Source organism: Oncorhynchus mykiss, chromosome 23 (assembly GCF_057628025.1).
Source record: "Oncorhynchus mykiss isolate SJ-2025 chromosome 23, ASM5762802v1, whole genome shotgun sequence".
In the NCBI taxonomy this organism is placed as follows: domain Eukaryota; kingdom Metazoa; phylum Chordata; class Actinopteri; order Salmoniformes; family Salmonidae; genus Oncorhynchus; species Oncorhynchus mykiss.
The window spans coordinates 26,736,492-26,750,966 of record NC_143044.1 but is presented as its reverse complement, the minus strand read 5'-3'; the positions used below and the strand labels follow the sequence as shown (position 1 = coordinate 26,750,966).

At 42.8% G+C, this 14,475-nt stretch overlaps 1 protein-coding gene and 1 long non-coding RNA gene across 2 annotated transcripts in view; one reads left to right on the top strand and one right to left on the bottom strand.

The window, feature by feature from the left end:
- Nucleotides 1-14,475, top strand: part of LOC149972554 (uncharacterized) — a 365,695-nt gene that overhangs the window by 331,811 nt on the left and 19,409 nt on the right. The window lies entirely within an intron of this gene.
- sfrp5 (secreted frizzled-related protein 5) overlaps nt 5,271-14,475 on the bottom strand; it is a 43,646-nt gene continuing 34,441 nt past the window's right edge. Inside the window, exon 3 of the mRNA XM_021580873.3 lies at nt 5,271-13,193. Within this exon, the coding sequence (XP_021436548.1) occupies nt 12,865-13,193 (329 nt within the window). The 3' untranslated portion in view covers nt 5,271-12,864. The remainder of the gene's footprint in view (nt 13,194-14,475) is intronic.

Sequence of the window (14,475 nt, the reverse complement as noted above, 5' to 3'; positions counted from 1 at the left end):
GGATTTGTTGGGGAGGTATGTTCATTTATTTATTTTGTATTTTTTAATTCACCTTTATTTAACCAGGTAGGCCAGTTGAGAACAAGTTCTCATTTACAACTGCAACCTGGCCAAGATAAAGCATGTGAATTGAAGTGGGTCCAGGGTGTCTGGGATGATGGTGTTGATGTGAGAAATGATCAGCTATGGCTACAGATGTGAGTGTTACTGGGCAATAGTCATTTAGACAGGTTACCTTGACATTCTTGGCACAGGGACTATGGTGGTCTGCTTGAAACATGTAGGTATTACAGCCACGGTCAGGGAAAGGAGAGAACATGTCTGAGTACACATCCTGATAATCCGCCTGTTTAAAGGTCTTACTGACATTGACTGCGTGATCACACAGTCATACAGAACAGCTGGTGCTCTCATGTATGGTTCAGTGTTGCTTTCCTCGAAGCATAAAAGGCATTTAAGCTGCTTGGTTGGTCAGAGTCACTGGGCAGCTTGCTGCTGGGTTTCCCTTTGTAATCCATGATAGATTGCAAGCACCACCACATCGGACGAGCGCCAGAGCCGGGGTAGTAGCATTCGATTTTAGTCCTGTATTGATGTCTATGAAGCCGGTGACTGATATGATGAACTCCTCAACGCCATTGGATGAATCCCAGAACATAATACAGTCTGTGCTGGCAAAACAGTAGCTTAGCATGCGCTTCATCGGTCCACTTCTGTATTGAGCACGTCACTGGTACTTCCTGTTTGAGTTTTTGCTTATAAGTAGGAATCAGGAGGATAGAGTTATGGACAGATTTGTCAAATGGAGGGCGAGGGAGAGCTTTATATGCGTTTATGTGTGTGGAGTAAAGGTGATTCAGAGTTTGGTCGCCTCTAGTTGTACAGGTGACATGCTGTTTGAAATGAGGTAAGACTGATTTCAGTTTCCCTGCATTAAAATTGCTGACCACTTGGAGTTCCGCTGCTGATTGAGCATTTTCTTGTTTGCTTATGGCTCTATACAGCTCATTGAGTGTGGTCTTAGTGTCAGCATCTTTTTCTGGTGTTAAATCAACAGCTACGAAAAATATAGAAGAAAATACACACACACACACACACACACACACACACACACACACACACACACATAAACAGACACATTCTCTCTCTTTCTCTCCCCATCTCCATTGATTAGGGACTGAAAAGGGCCTGACAGGAAAGAGTACAGGCATTATATCAATTACAGTTTTTCCCAATTGCTAACACACTAGAATGACATGTACAGCACAATTATTTAAACTGAGAGCAAAACCTCTTCTCAAGTCTCCAAAAGTCTAAACACATTTTCTGCTTTACACACATTTTGCAATTCAAAATGGCACTTTTTAAATGCACTGCACACAGTTCTCTGCATAAGACACAACAACCTGACATAAAGTCACATGTTTGCCATTTCAAAACACTGCCATTCAAAATGACACTACCTGAGCTAATTGGCCAATACATGTGCCACCTGGCCAAACACCTCAATGGTGTATTGTTACCACTTCAATCAGGAAGTAAGCACTATGAAAAGACCACAGGTGAGCACCTTTTGTTTTACAACAACAATGGAAGCCGTTGCAGAGAGAGGAAGAGGAAGAGGGAGGGTGAGAATGAGAGGGGGAGGAAGAGTGAGAGGTAGGGGTAGAGCTGGTAGAGGAGTTCATGGCCAAAGAAGACAACAACTTTCAAATGAAATCAGAGCAACCTTAGTTGATCATGTCATCAACCATGGGCTGACAATGCGAAAGGCTGGACAGAGAGTGCAGCCCAACTTGAGCCGTTTTACTGTCGCCTGTGTCATCCGGATATTTAGACTGAAGTACAGGTGTGTAACCAAAATTTCTTTCACACTATGTAGTACACCCCATGTCATAGTGTATCAGTTGGGTGACACCTGTTTACTTCATGAATGGTTGATGTCATACACTAACTGCACAAATTTCCTGTAGAATTGTCCAAGCCCTATATATTGTGATTTTTTTTTCTCTAAAGGACTGAGAGACACAACCATGGTGGAGGAAGGGGCCAAATGTTCACCGGGGTACAGGAAGCTGCCATTGTAAACTTGGTTTTGGAAAATAATGAAATCAGATTACGAGAAATTCAAAGCCACATCATCCAAGACAACACCATATTCAACAACATTCAACGAGTCAGTCTGTCCACATTGGCTCGCATTCTCAAGCAAAACCAAATCAGAATGAAACAACTTTATAAGGTGCCGTTTGAGAGAAACTCTCAAAGAAACAAAGAGGTCAGACGAGCATATGTGGATGTAAGTACAACATTGACTGCAGTTCACTATACGCAGCATTGTTTCCCAGTGTACTGGATAACACCATATTGACTGCAGTACACTACACACAACATTGTTTCCCAGTGTACTGGATAACACCATATTGACTGCAGTACACTACACACAACATTGTTTCCCAGTGTACTGGATAACACCATATAGACTGCTTTTGTTCTTTGTTTTCAGGGAGTACTGGAAATGGATGCTCATGCAATCCCACATGAGTTCATCTTTATAGATGAGGCTGGGTTCAACCTAGCAAAGACCAGAAGAAGGGGGACAAACGTCATTGGCCACAGAGCCATTATAGATGTTCCTGGCCAACGTGGTGGGAACATCACAATGTGCGCTGCCATCTCCAATACGCATGGTGTCCTCCACCGTCATGCCAACCTTGGACCAACCTTGGACCATACAACACAGCCCATATTCTCACATTTCTGGACAGACAGACACAACATTCTCATACCACCAGAGCGTATGAATGATGCAGACCATCAAAGACCCGGTACGTTGTAGTATGGGACGATATGAGCTTTCATCTTGCAGCCCCAGTCCAAAACTGGTTTGCTGACCACCCACCATTTCTTGTGCAATACCTCCCACCATACTCACCATTTCTGAACCCCATAGGAGAGTTATTTTCGGCACGGCGGTGGAAGGTATACGACCGGCAGCCCTTTGTGCGCAGGCCTCTTGTGCAGGCTATGGAAGAGGCATGTGATGAGATTGATGTGGGCGCGATTCAGGGATGGATAAGGCACTCAAGGCCCTTCTTCCCTCGATGTCTGGCAAGGGAAGATATTGCCTGTGATGTGGACGAGGCGTTGTGGCCAGACCCAGCTGTGATGTGGACGAGGCGTTGTGGCCAGACCCAGCTGTGATGTGGACGAGGCGTTGTGGCCAGACCCAGCTGTGATGTGGACGAGGCGTTGTGGCCAGACCCAGCTGTGATGTGGACAAGGCGTTGTGGCCAGACCCAGCTGTGATGTGGACAAGGCGTTGTGGCCAGACCCAGCTGTGATGTGGACAAGGCGTTGTGGCCAGACCCAGCTGTGATGTGGACGAGGCGTTGTGGCCAGACCCAGCTGTGATGTGGACAAGGCGTTGTGGCCAGACCCAGCTGTGATGTGAACGAGGCGTTGTGGCCAGACCCAGCTGTGATGTGGACAAGGCGTTGTGGCCAGACCCAGCTGTGATGTGGACGAGGCGTTGTGGTCAGACCCAGCTGTGATGTGGACAAGGCGTTGTGGCCAGACCCAGCTGTGATGTGGACAAGGCGTTGTGGCCAGACCCAGCTGTGATGTGGACGAGGCGTTGTGGCCAGACCCAGCTGTGATGTGGACGAGGCGTTGTGGCCAGACCCAGCTGTGCGGCAAGATGCTGCCTAATTATTTTTCTTGCCTCTTTTTTTCGATATATTTTTTATGCACATTTTTTCTGCAATTTTCCTTTTCAGTTTACTGTTTTTTTGTGAGCATATTTTTGTTCAATGCAATGTAAATATATCTGCTGTGCATATGTTGCATTGACTTGTTTGGTGAAAAATAAAGAAATACATTTTTCAGCATGTGTGTGTATCTGCAAATATTTCTGTGCATTTGAAGAATTTTCGACAATTTGAACTATTTTAGTATTATGGCAAAGCATTCTAAAGATGAGAGTGCTTTTCATTATGCCCAACAGTGTGTAGTTGGTTAGACAAACATCTGGTAATATGAATGAAGTGTGTGCCATTTTGTGCAAACGTTTGATTTTGATAATGCTATATGTAGTTTTGGTTGCAGTGCTTCATTTTGTAGGATATATGAGGTATTTTGCAGTTTGGGGGTGTGGTTTTGTGAGTTGTGTTAAGTATTTAGATAAAACCTAGTTTGCAAAATTGTGTTTTAGCAATTGGGAAAACTGTAGTGTTCTCACAGTGACACAACACTCCCTACGCTGTCATGGCCTCACGGGTCAAAGTTGTGTGCTTGTTTTCTGACTACTGTGTCTGGATTGGAATATATTACTATCCTTTCCCTAGGCCTTTCAAATTGGCTTTGTTATAAATCCAGGACTCTAAGCAAAAACAGTCATCTCTCTCTAGATCAAGTTGTAATACAAGTTTGCTGTGTGTGTGTGTGTGTGTGTGTGTGTGTGTGTGTGTGTGTGTGTGTGTGTGTGTGTGTGTGTGTGTGTACGTGTGCGTGTGTGTGTGTGTGTACGTGTATGTGTGCGTGCGTGCATGAGCATTTGTGTGTGCACGTGTGTGTATCTATGTGTGTGTGCGTCTGTGTGTCTGTGTGTGTGTGCGTCTGTGTGTGCATGTGTGTGTGTGTATCTCTGTGTGTGTGCGTCTGTGTGTGTTTGTAAACAGAGACAAGCAGACAGAAAGGCTCTAATCAACTGTGAAAAATGTTCCACTTATCACTGCACATCAATAAAGGCATAAAGGACCTATTCTCATGATGTGTGTGTATGTGTTTGTTTGAGTGGGTAGGTGTGTGTGTGTGAGTTTGAGTGGGTAGGTGTGTGCGTGTGAGTTTGAGTGGGTAGGTGTGTGCGTGTGAGTTTGAGTGGGTAGGTGTGTGCGTGTGAGTTTGAGTGGGTAGGTGTGTGCGTGTGAGTTTGAGTGGGTAGGTGTGTGTGTGTGAGTTTGAGTGGGTAGGTGTGTGCGTGTGAGTTTGAGTGGGTAGGTGTGTGCGTGTGAGTTTGAGTGGGTAGGTGTGTGCGTGTGAGTTTGAGTGGGTAGGTGTGTGTGTGTGAGTTTGAGTGGGTAGGTGTGTGCGTGTGAGTTTGAGTGTGCTTCAGACCTGTGTAGAAAATATTTGTAATTTATAGTTTATTTGAAAACATCACATTTTCAAATACTCAAGCTAGTCAAAAGGTAGTGGAACATGTAGAGAATCCACTGAAGGCAAATATTTCCTTTGATATTCATATACAGGTCTCAGAAAAACAAATCATATTTTAAAGCACAGATAATGGCTTTTTAATGAATTGGTTTAAAACAACGTATTTTGAATACCTCTCAGAAAAAAATAATGTAGTTATTTGATGGCTGCGAAATATTTGATAAAGAACACAAAAACGACAACAATTAGTTTAGGTGTTCTAGATACATGATGATTATCACATGGTTTGTACGACTTTCAGGTATGAATCTTGATATATAGCCTATCATTAAAAAGTGAATGATTGAATCAAATAAAACACGGCAAGCATTCACATGTATCTAAATAATGGAAAGGGACACAAATGTAAATCAATCAGGCTTTTAGGTACATCAATTGTTCGTGAGGGACATGGACTCATCTCAACATTGGAGTTGGAACGCTTGTCTAAAATACATTTTCTTAATGAGTGAAATGTAAGGTACATTAACACTGGACGTCAAGTTCATATAACATACATATACAATATACCATATATGTAGTAACCTTGTGATTACTACAATAGCAACATGGTTATGAAATAACACTTTAGATATTGGTTTATATTTGCAAAATAAGGGAGTTATTACACCAGTGGAATAAGGTACAATCACTAATCTTGTGCACAGTAATTTCCCAGATCTCTCGGCTCATTGCTATGCAATTTAATTACCCAAGTATTATGTAACAGCATACTAATAAAATTGTGCTCTAAAAGTGATTACAGTGTTGTTACACAGGCGCAATAACTGTTATTAATAATGCTAACAGTAACGGTTAAAATATAGCCATTAAGTGTCTAAGGGAACTAAATATAGAAAACTGCCTTCTTGACAGCCAAGGTGGGTGGGAAATCATGCTAATTTGTCTGATTAAACCATCCCTTTAAATATGGTTTACTGTGTGTTTGAAATAAGAACACTCAGATAGACAAAGAGGTTCTACGTTGTTTTTGTCGAGCATCCAACTCCCTGTCTGCAATGTTTGCACATTTCTTTTAATTTCTCTGCAGTATTTTCAGGCATCATAAAATGTATTACAGCTTTCAACCTTTTCAGTGGCATGTTGAAAGAGGCATACTGTAGTTTAGTATCACAACTTATTTATACTTATCTGTAAAAAAATCATTGGTTGATTGGTTTGACTTGATTATCTACAGCTGGGGTCTGTTCAGGAGAAAGGAAATATACAGAATGTTCAGATAGAAATGTATTGTGTAGATCAAATTTGATCTCCTGTCAGATAGATTGGAATGGTACAGGAGATTGTGTTCGGTCTATTCATTATATCTGCAACATGCAGTTCCTGAGTTTTTTGTTAAGTTTGTTTTAACCCTATCCAAAACCTCAACCCTTATCGTAACCATTCAAAATTAATGCCTAAACTTAACTGTCAAAATTGGATGATTATCCCCCGTCTGAACAAACGTTGAATACTGAAGTCAAACCATGTCAGTGTGAGATCTTGTTGGGAAAGCAGAGTGGAGGACATCAGCCAGGCTTGACAGTCTGACAGAAGCTGATGGGGGATCTGAATTAGTTTGATATTGGCCATGTCTGTGTGTGTGTGTTTGTGTGTCTACGTGCGTGTGGATATGCATCCTTGTGAGTGTGTTTGTGTGTCTTTGTGTGTGTGCACGTGCACATGTGCTTGTGTGCATGTGTGTGTCAAGGGGACCAGGGGACAAAGCTGGCTCCTGTCTGTGTCCTGGGTCCCTCATCAGGCCCTCATTAGTCACGCTAAGTGACCTTTGAGGAGGTGAAGATAGACTTTCTGGCTGTGTCCCATCTCCTGTCTATCTACCTCTCCTTCTCCCTCTCTCTCTTGTCCCTCTCCCTTGCTAGCTCTCTGTCTGTCTGTCTGTCTGTCTGTCTGTCTGTCTGTCCCTCTCTCTCTTTCCCTTCTATATCTCTTTTCTTTATCCTGTCTGTCTGTCTCTTTCTCACTCTCACTCTTTCTCTCTCCCTCCCCCTTTTCTCTCTTTATCGCTCTCTCCTCCGTCACTCTCTGTCTCTTCCTCCCCTCCTGGGTGGTTCAGTGGTTCGAGAGACGGCTCAACAGAGGAAGGTTTTTATATCTCATACAAATACAGTACAGCATTGTCTAAGAATGTATTTGGAGAATGTATGAACTATCAACTAATTTGAGTGTTTGTTATTGTATGTGTATTTGTGTGTGTTCGTTTTAGTGTGTCAGAAATGCAGCCTCTGTCTGTTGGAATCATATTTCTCTCTCTCTCTCTCTCTCTCTCTCTCTCTTTATCTCTCCCTTTTTCTTTCTCTCGCTTTCCCTCTCTCTCTCTTTATTTATTTATTTCTCTCTCTCCATCTTGCTGTCTCTTTCTCTCTCTCTCTCTCTGTCTCTCTCTCTCCCTCCCTCCCCTTGACCCGGGTAGCAGCTCCAGCCTGGGGGGACTAGTCTGTGTGTAGCCTGATTAGAGGCAGTGTGGGCTGGGGAGAGCTGGGCGTTGTGCTGGGCTGTCTGGAGCTCCTCCAGACATATTCAGACCTGCTACTGAGGAGACAGGCTGGAACGTGGGAGGAAACGCACACACATACACACACACATACAAGGACCGGAGAAGGAGGACACCCACATGATCGCTAGTGCTGCCTGGAGAAAGGGCACTTAGAAAAGGTGACTTAGCCCTCTGAGACAGAGGCTGTTGTGTGTGTGTGTGGTCCCTTGTTTTACTATCTTCTCCCTTCTTAGACTTGAGTTAGTATTAGAAATGTAGAAAGAGAAGCAAACAAAAATGCCTAAATGTTCCATAGAGTAAACAATGTTAGATAGTGAATGACAAAATCACATATATCTTTATAAAAATGTCAACTATTTTTAATTTTATATTTCATTTATTTACTTTTGCAAAACAATAAAAAGTGGTTCAGTAACAGAACTACTTAAAGTTTTAAAGAGTTAAAAACATAACTGCCTAAGTGAAATTAATATTTTCATGAATTCAAGTGCAATGTCTGTATATGACTCTTGATTCTTGGTGTACCGTACCATAAAGTATAATTCTGAGCAAATTATAACAAATTGATTTTTTTTGTTTTAAAGTTGAATGCTGTCCCTTTACTGCCCTTTTACCACTGTAATTATCATCTGGTATGTAATGTGACATTTCTTCTAACAAAAGGTACTCTCTGGTCTATATTACACTCAATTCCCAAATGAACCGATATGTTCTCACAATATATTTTAATACATAGGTAAATACCTGGTAACTAGAGAGCCGTAAAATCAAGCGTTACTAAAAAGTGACATTTTTCAATAGTGATAGTGAAACATAGTGAGAACCAGAGAGTTCACCACCCAATGGGTAGTTTTATTCCATAATATGAGTCTCTCTCTCTCTGGCCTCTCTTCTTTTTCTTTCTGTTCTCAGATTTAGTATCCTTCTCTCTCTATATCTCTTTCTGAGGAGTAGGCCTATGGTCCCAATGCAGGCTTCTCTGTACGATAGTCAGTGGCAGCATCAATCCATCAATCCATCAATCCATATCTTCTTCTTCTTTCTAGGAATTCATACATCCATCTTTTTTTGATATTTTTGATATCAACAACCTATTATTATATTTTTTTCATTTTATTAACCTTTTCATTATTTTCTACACAAAATGAGAAACATAACAAGGAATGGAAACATGTTATTTGAATATTCCATACTGTGTCTGTGTAGGCCTGCAAAATTCCGATAACTTTCCCCAAATTCCTTGGTTTTCTAGAAATCCTGGTTGAAAAATTCCTGGAATCGGGAGGGAATAGAAAGGACATGTGGATATCCTCCAATCCCGTTTTCTGAAAAACCTTGGAATTTTGCAACGTCTGTGTTTTCAGGAAATACCTGATCCTGCTCAGTCATGATTTTGAGCGTATGACAGAACATTAAAATAAGGTGTCATCAGCAGCTAACTAACTTTCTATATTCACCTGGACAGACAGGTAGCTTGTCTATTTCAGTGTCTACTGAACACACAAACAGCCTGCTAAGGGCACAACCTTTAACTCAAACTTTACACATGCATTTTCTCTTACCCCTTTTTCTCAAAAGCATAAACTCTCCCTTTCGACTATTAACAAATCTTGAAGCTTGCTTTACTCCAATGTCTGCATTCTTTTGAAGAATTATAAAATCATTCAAAGCACCAAAAGCATTGTCCTTACCACAATCTGTGCAAGTCTTACAATACTTTTTTACTAACCCCCTCTGCTATCGTCATAATGATAAGGGGACATCTGTAAAATATACATGTGATTGTTTTATTTATAGGATCTAACAATCTCATAGTGTCTTGGAGGATCCCGTCACCTTGTGACTGTGATAAACGCTGACTCCAATATATGGCAGGTTAGTAACACCACCACCCCTGTATCAAAAATCTGTAGTAACCATCTCAAAAACAGGAAAGTCTGGGTTTCTTTGGGGCTCTCAGGTCAGGTATAAAATAGTGCTACTGTAGGGTATGGGCTAGGGTAGGGGCTAGAGAAAGGGTAGGGGCTAGAGAAAGTGCTACTGTAGGGTAGCGGTTAGGGAGTGAGTTATCAGAATAGTCTACAGGGGGTGGGTGGGTAGCAGAAAGGAGATTGGGCCACAAAAAGGTTCAATGTTTGGACTAGTGGTCTGGAGGGTCTGGAGGGTCTGGAGGGTCTGGAGGGGTCTGGAGGGTCTGGAGGGGTCTGGAGGGGTCTAGAGGGTCTGGATGGGGTCTAGAGGGTCTGGAGGGGTCTGGAGGGTCTGGAGGGGTCTAGAGGGTCTGGAGGGGTCTGGAGGGGTCTAGAGGATCTGGAGGGGTCTGGAGACGAGGGGCATAGAGGGTGTTTTCTAGAGCATGGTGGGATATGTGGGAGACTGGTGTGAGACTGGGCGAGACTTGGGAGAGAGACTGGGGAGACTTGGGTGAGAATGAGGGATAGATAGCCAGGTGAGAAGTAGCCCGAGTGCCAGTCTGTTTGTGGTATCATGCCCAACTCATTGTCATTTTGGCTTGACAAGGACAGAAATGGAGTTCACAAGAGCACAAAGAGATCTGGGACCAGACTAGATGGGGATACTAATCCGATACTAATAGAGCTATTTGTGAGATATGAACAGTGGCTTAGTGGAGGGTATCCCCAGGTATACGCCGTATACCCGAAAAAATGTCAGTGGAAGTACACTCACTTCTTAATCCCCCGTGGGCACTGCATACCCTCACTCCTTTTTTACCCCTTTTTTCTCCCCAATTGGTAGTAGTTACAGTCCTGTCTCATTGTTGCAACTCCTGTACGGACTCGGGAGAGGCAAAAGGTCAAGAGCCATGCATCCTCCGAAACACAATCCTAATCCGGACGACGCTGGGCCAATTGTGCATCGCCCCATGGACCTCCCGGTCGCGGCCGGCTGTGACAGAGCCTGGGCTCAAACCCAGAATGTCTGGTGGCACAGCTAGCACTGCGATGCAGTGCCTTAGACCACTGCGCCACCCGGGAGGCCTCTACCCTCACTTTTTAATGAGTGTACTTCTAGTGTAATGGCGGTATACATTGGATCAATTATGTAGTACAATGAAGAAATCATGCACAAAGTATCCTACACAAACGCAAGGCATGTGAAATACATTACATGACCAAAGGTATGTGGACACCTGCTCGTTGAACATCTCATTCCAAAATCATGAGCATTAATATGGAGTTGATCCCCCTTTGCTGCTATAACAGCCTCCACTCTTCTGGGAAGCCTTTCCACTAGATGTTGGAACATTGCTGCTGGGACTTCCTTCCATTAAGCCACAAGAGCATTAGTGAGGTTGTGCACTGATGTTGGATGATTAGGCCTGGCTCACAGCCATTCTAATTCATCCCAAAGGTGTTTGATGGGGTTGAGGTCAGGGCTCTGTGCAGGCCAGTCAAGTTCTTCCACACTGATCTCGACAAACCATTTGCGTATGGACCTCGCTTTGTGTGTGGGGGCATAGTCATGTTGAAACAGAAAAGGACCTTCCCCAAACTTTTGCCACAAAGTTGGAAGCACAGAGATGTCTAGAATGTCATTGTATGGTGTAGTGTTAAAATTTCCCTTCACTGGAAGTAAGGGGGCCTAGACAAAGAACAATTATTGTGCTGATGTTGCTTCCAGAGGCAGTTTGGAACTTGGTAGTGAGTGTTGCAACAGAGGACAGACATTTTTTTTAACGTGCTACGCGCTTCAGCACTCAGCAGTCCCATTATGTGAGCTTGTGTGGTCGACCACTTCGTGGCTGAGCCATTGTTGCTCCTAGATGTTTCCACTTCACAATAACAGCACTTACAGATGACCAGGTTAGCTCGAGCAGGGCAGACATTTGACAAAGTGACTTGTTGGAAAGGTAGCATCCGATGACGTGCCACGTTGAAAGTCACTGAGCTCTTCAGTAAGGCCATTCAACTGCCACTGTTTGTCTATGGAGATTGCGTGGATGTGTGCTCGATTTTATACACCAGTCAGCAATGGGTGTGGCTGAAATACCCAAATCCACTCATTTGAAGGGATGTCTAAATACTTTTGTAAATATGGTGTATATTCACATGTGAGCTGCACACATAGCCTAGTTTCAGAGCAGACAGCAAGAGTGCGCAGCTATCAACTGGTTGTTTCATGGAGCAGCTCACAGAAGAACGACATCGGTTAGTAGGGTAGGTAGGAAAGACAGTTAAACTTTTGATATCTACCAGTAAATGCTAACTAAGGCAACAATGTGTATGCAAACCAGATATTGAAAAAGTGGGGTCCGAAATTGGTGTGCAATTCAGTCATCATGCGCTGTTTGAATGAAAATGTCTGGCAAAAATCCTTTCCAATTAAATGTTGATTACAAAGTAGAATGGTAGAATGATACCATGATGATTTGTATCAATTGGGAGGGCATTTGTTTTACAAACTCTGCCATCACATGTAGGACATTGTACAGTACAGAAACACCACTAGCCAAATTCCGCCCTACAAAGGCAAAATGCAGTAACTACGAATTTGTTCAAAAGTCTTTGATCCATTCTAATGGCTAAGTATATTATCTGATTAATGTGGAATTAAGTTTCCGGACACAAGAACAAACCAGTTGATCAGAAGATATCATTGAGTATCAGAGAATGCTGTCTGTCTAGACAGAAAAATACTTTGAAGACGGATCATACAGTCAAAAAATATGTAGTTACTGTATTTTGCATTTGTAGTGCATAAAGGGTATCTTGCTAGGTGTACAACTGAATTAATGGGCAACTACTACCTGCCAAAAATATTTTATTACGATTTTCCTAGGCCTCAAAAATGGTCCCCTGATGTGGTTAAGCATTATCGTGGACTTAGAACATACATTTGTTTTTCTATATATAAAAAAAGTGTGATTCTGAGAGTGACCTGAAAAACCTGAAAAATCTATAGGAAAATACAGAAAAACTATAGGAAAATATATATTTTTTTTGCCTTTCCTTTGACGGGCGGGCCATTTGGGAATATTTTTGGCAGAATTAGAGTATACCCACTTCTACAGGCATCACAAAACCACTGGCTGTCACAGCAAAACAGTATGATAGGTAGGACAATGGAAGGATAGACGGGAGAGGGGACGACAACTGGGAAGTAGGGTTGTGATTGTTGTATAACTAAGGTCACTGGAAGACAGTATGATAGGTGGGACACTGATGACTCTTCATATACTTGATGGCGAACTTCAACTCCTTGCTTTTCTTCTCCCATTTGTGGATGGACATGAGCAGCAGCTGCTGGTCCACCTTACGACCCATGATGAGGAAGTTACTGCCAAGACTGTCGAGCTGAGCACAGGGGCAGTTGGCTCCATTCTTTATGTACAGTGTCAGCTTCTTCAAGTCCTTCTTACGCAGGACACCCATCTTGAGCACCTTCTTCTTCTTCTGGGCAGCGATGAGTTTACGGTCACCCTTCTCTTTCTTCACTTCTTTGATCTTCATCTTGATAGCTATGGGAGAAGGGAGTGAGAGAGAGGACAAAGAGAGGGAGTGAGGAGAGAAGAGGAGATGGAGGGAGGAGGGAGAGAGAAAGGAGAGAGAGAGAAGGGAAAGAGACAGAGAGAGAGAGAGAGAGAGAGATGGAGAGGGAGGAAATATGAAGAGTTATACAAAATTGGATCAATGACATCAATTTTATTTCAGATTAACATCCTAATGATTGTGTTGCCTTTAAACAACATATTTAACTTATTTTAATCTATGGTAGGGTAAACAGAGAAAACTTAAATCCATGAGCTAAACAAAAAAAACATACAATCCATTCTTTAGCAAATCAAATCAGCCTAACATTGGACCTGATCATTCAAAGACGACAGTATACGAAAGCTAATCATGTGTTTTATGTTGTGACTTGGCCATTGCTTTGACAGCACACAAACGCATGCACGCACACACGCAATACGCACACACTCAGATGCACACACACGCGGTTAGATCCTGCCCCAGGCACAGGGGTACTCTACACCTCTCTAGATCAGGGTTTCCCGGTCCTGGGGCCCCACCCACGGGTGCCTTTGGTTTTTACCCTAGCACTACACAGCTGATTCAAATAATCAAAGCTTGATGATGAGTTGGTTATTTTCTGAATTCGCTGTGTAGTGCTAGGGCAAAAACAAAATGTGCACCCACCGGGGGCCCCCAGACCGAGTTTGGGAACCCTGATCTAGAGGGTCGTCATTTACCCCTGACACAACTAATCTCTATTACCTTGGGACTGCCTCAAGACTACATCCTCTGTGTGTGTGTGTGTGTGTGTGTGTGTGTGTGTGTGTGTGTGTGTGTGTGTGTGTGTGTGTGTGTGTGTGTGTGGGTGTGTGTGTGTGTGTGTGTGTGTACGCCCTAATCGTTGTCCCTCTATTGAGCACCTAAACACTACAATGGAAAGTTACACTGGTGGATGTGTCCCAAAATGGCATACAAAGTAACAAACTATAAAGGGAAAAGGATGCCATTTGAAACGCAACCCATGACAAACGTTTTATTCTCTTACTTACTGAAACCCAGTTATAAGGCATTTATAATGTAAATATTCCTACATGTGGCACTGTATATTCCTCTACATGGTTGTTTACATTCTGGTGAACCACAAATAGATAGCAACAGCGTAGATACGTATATGCTATGACAAACAGAGCATTAAGCTAGTGACTCCAATACATTCATTTATACAGCTTAATGTATACACGTGAAGGCGGGTTAAATGGGACTGCCCTGTGCATGTGTGTGTGTGTG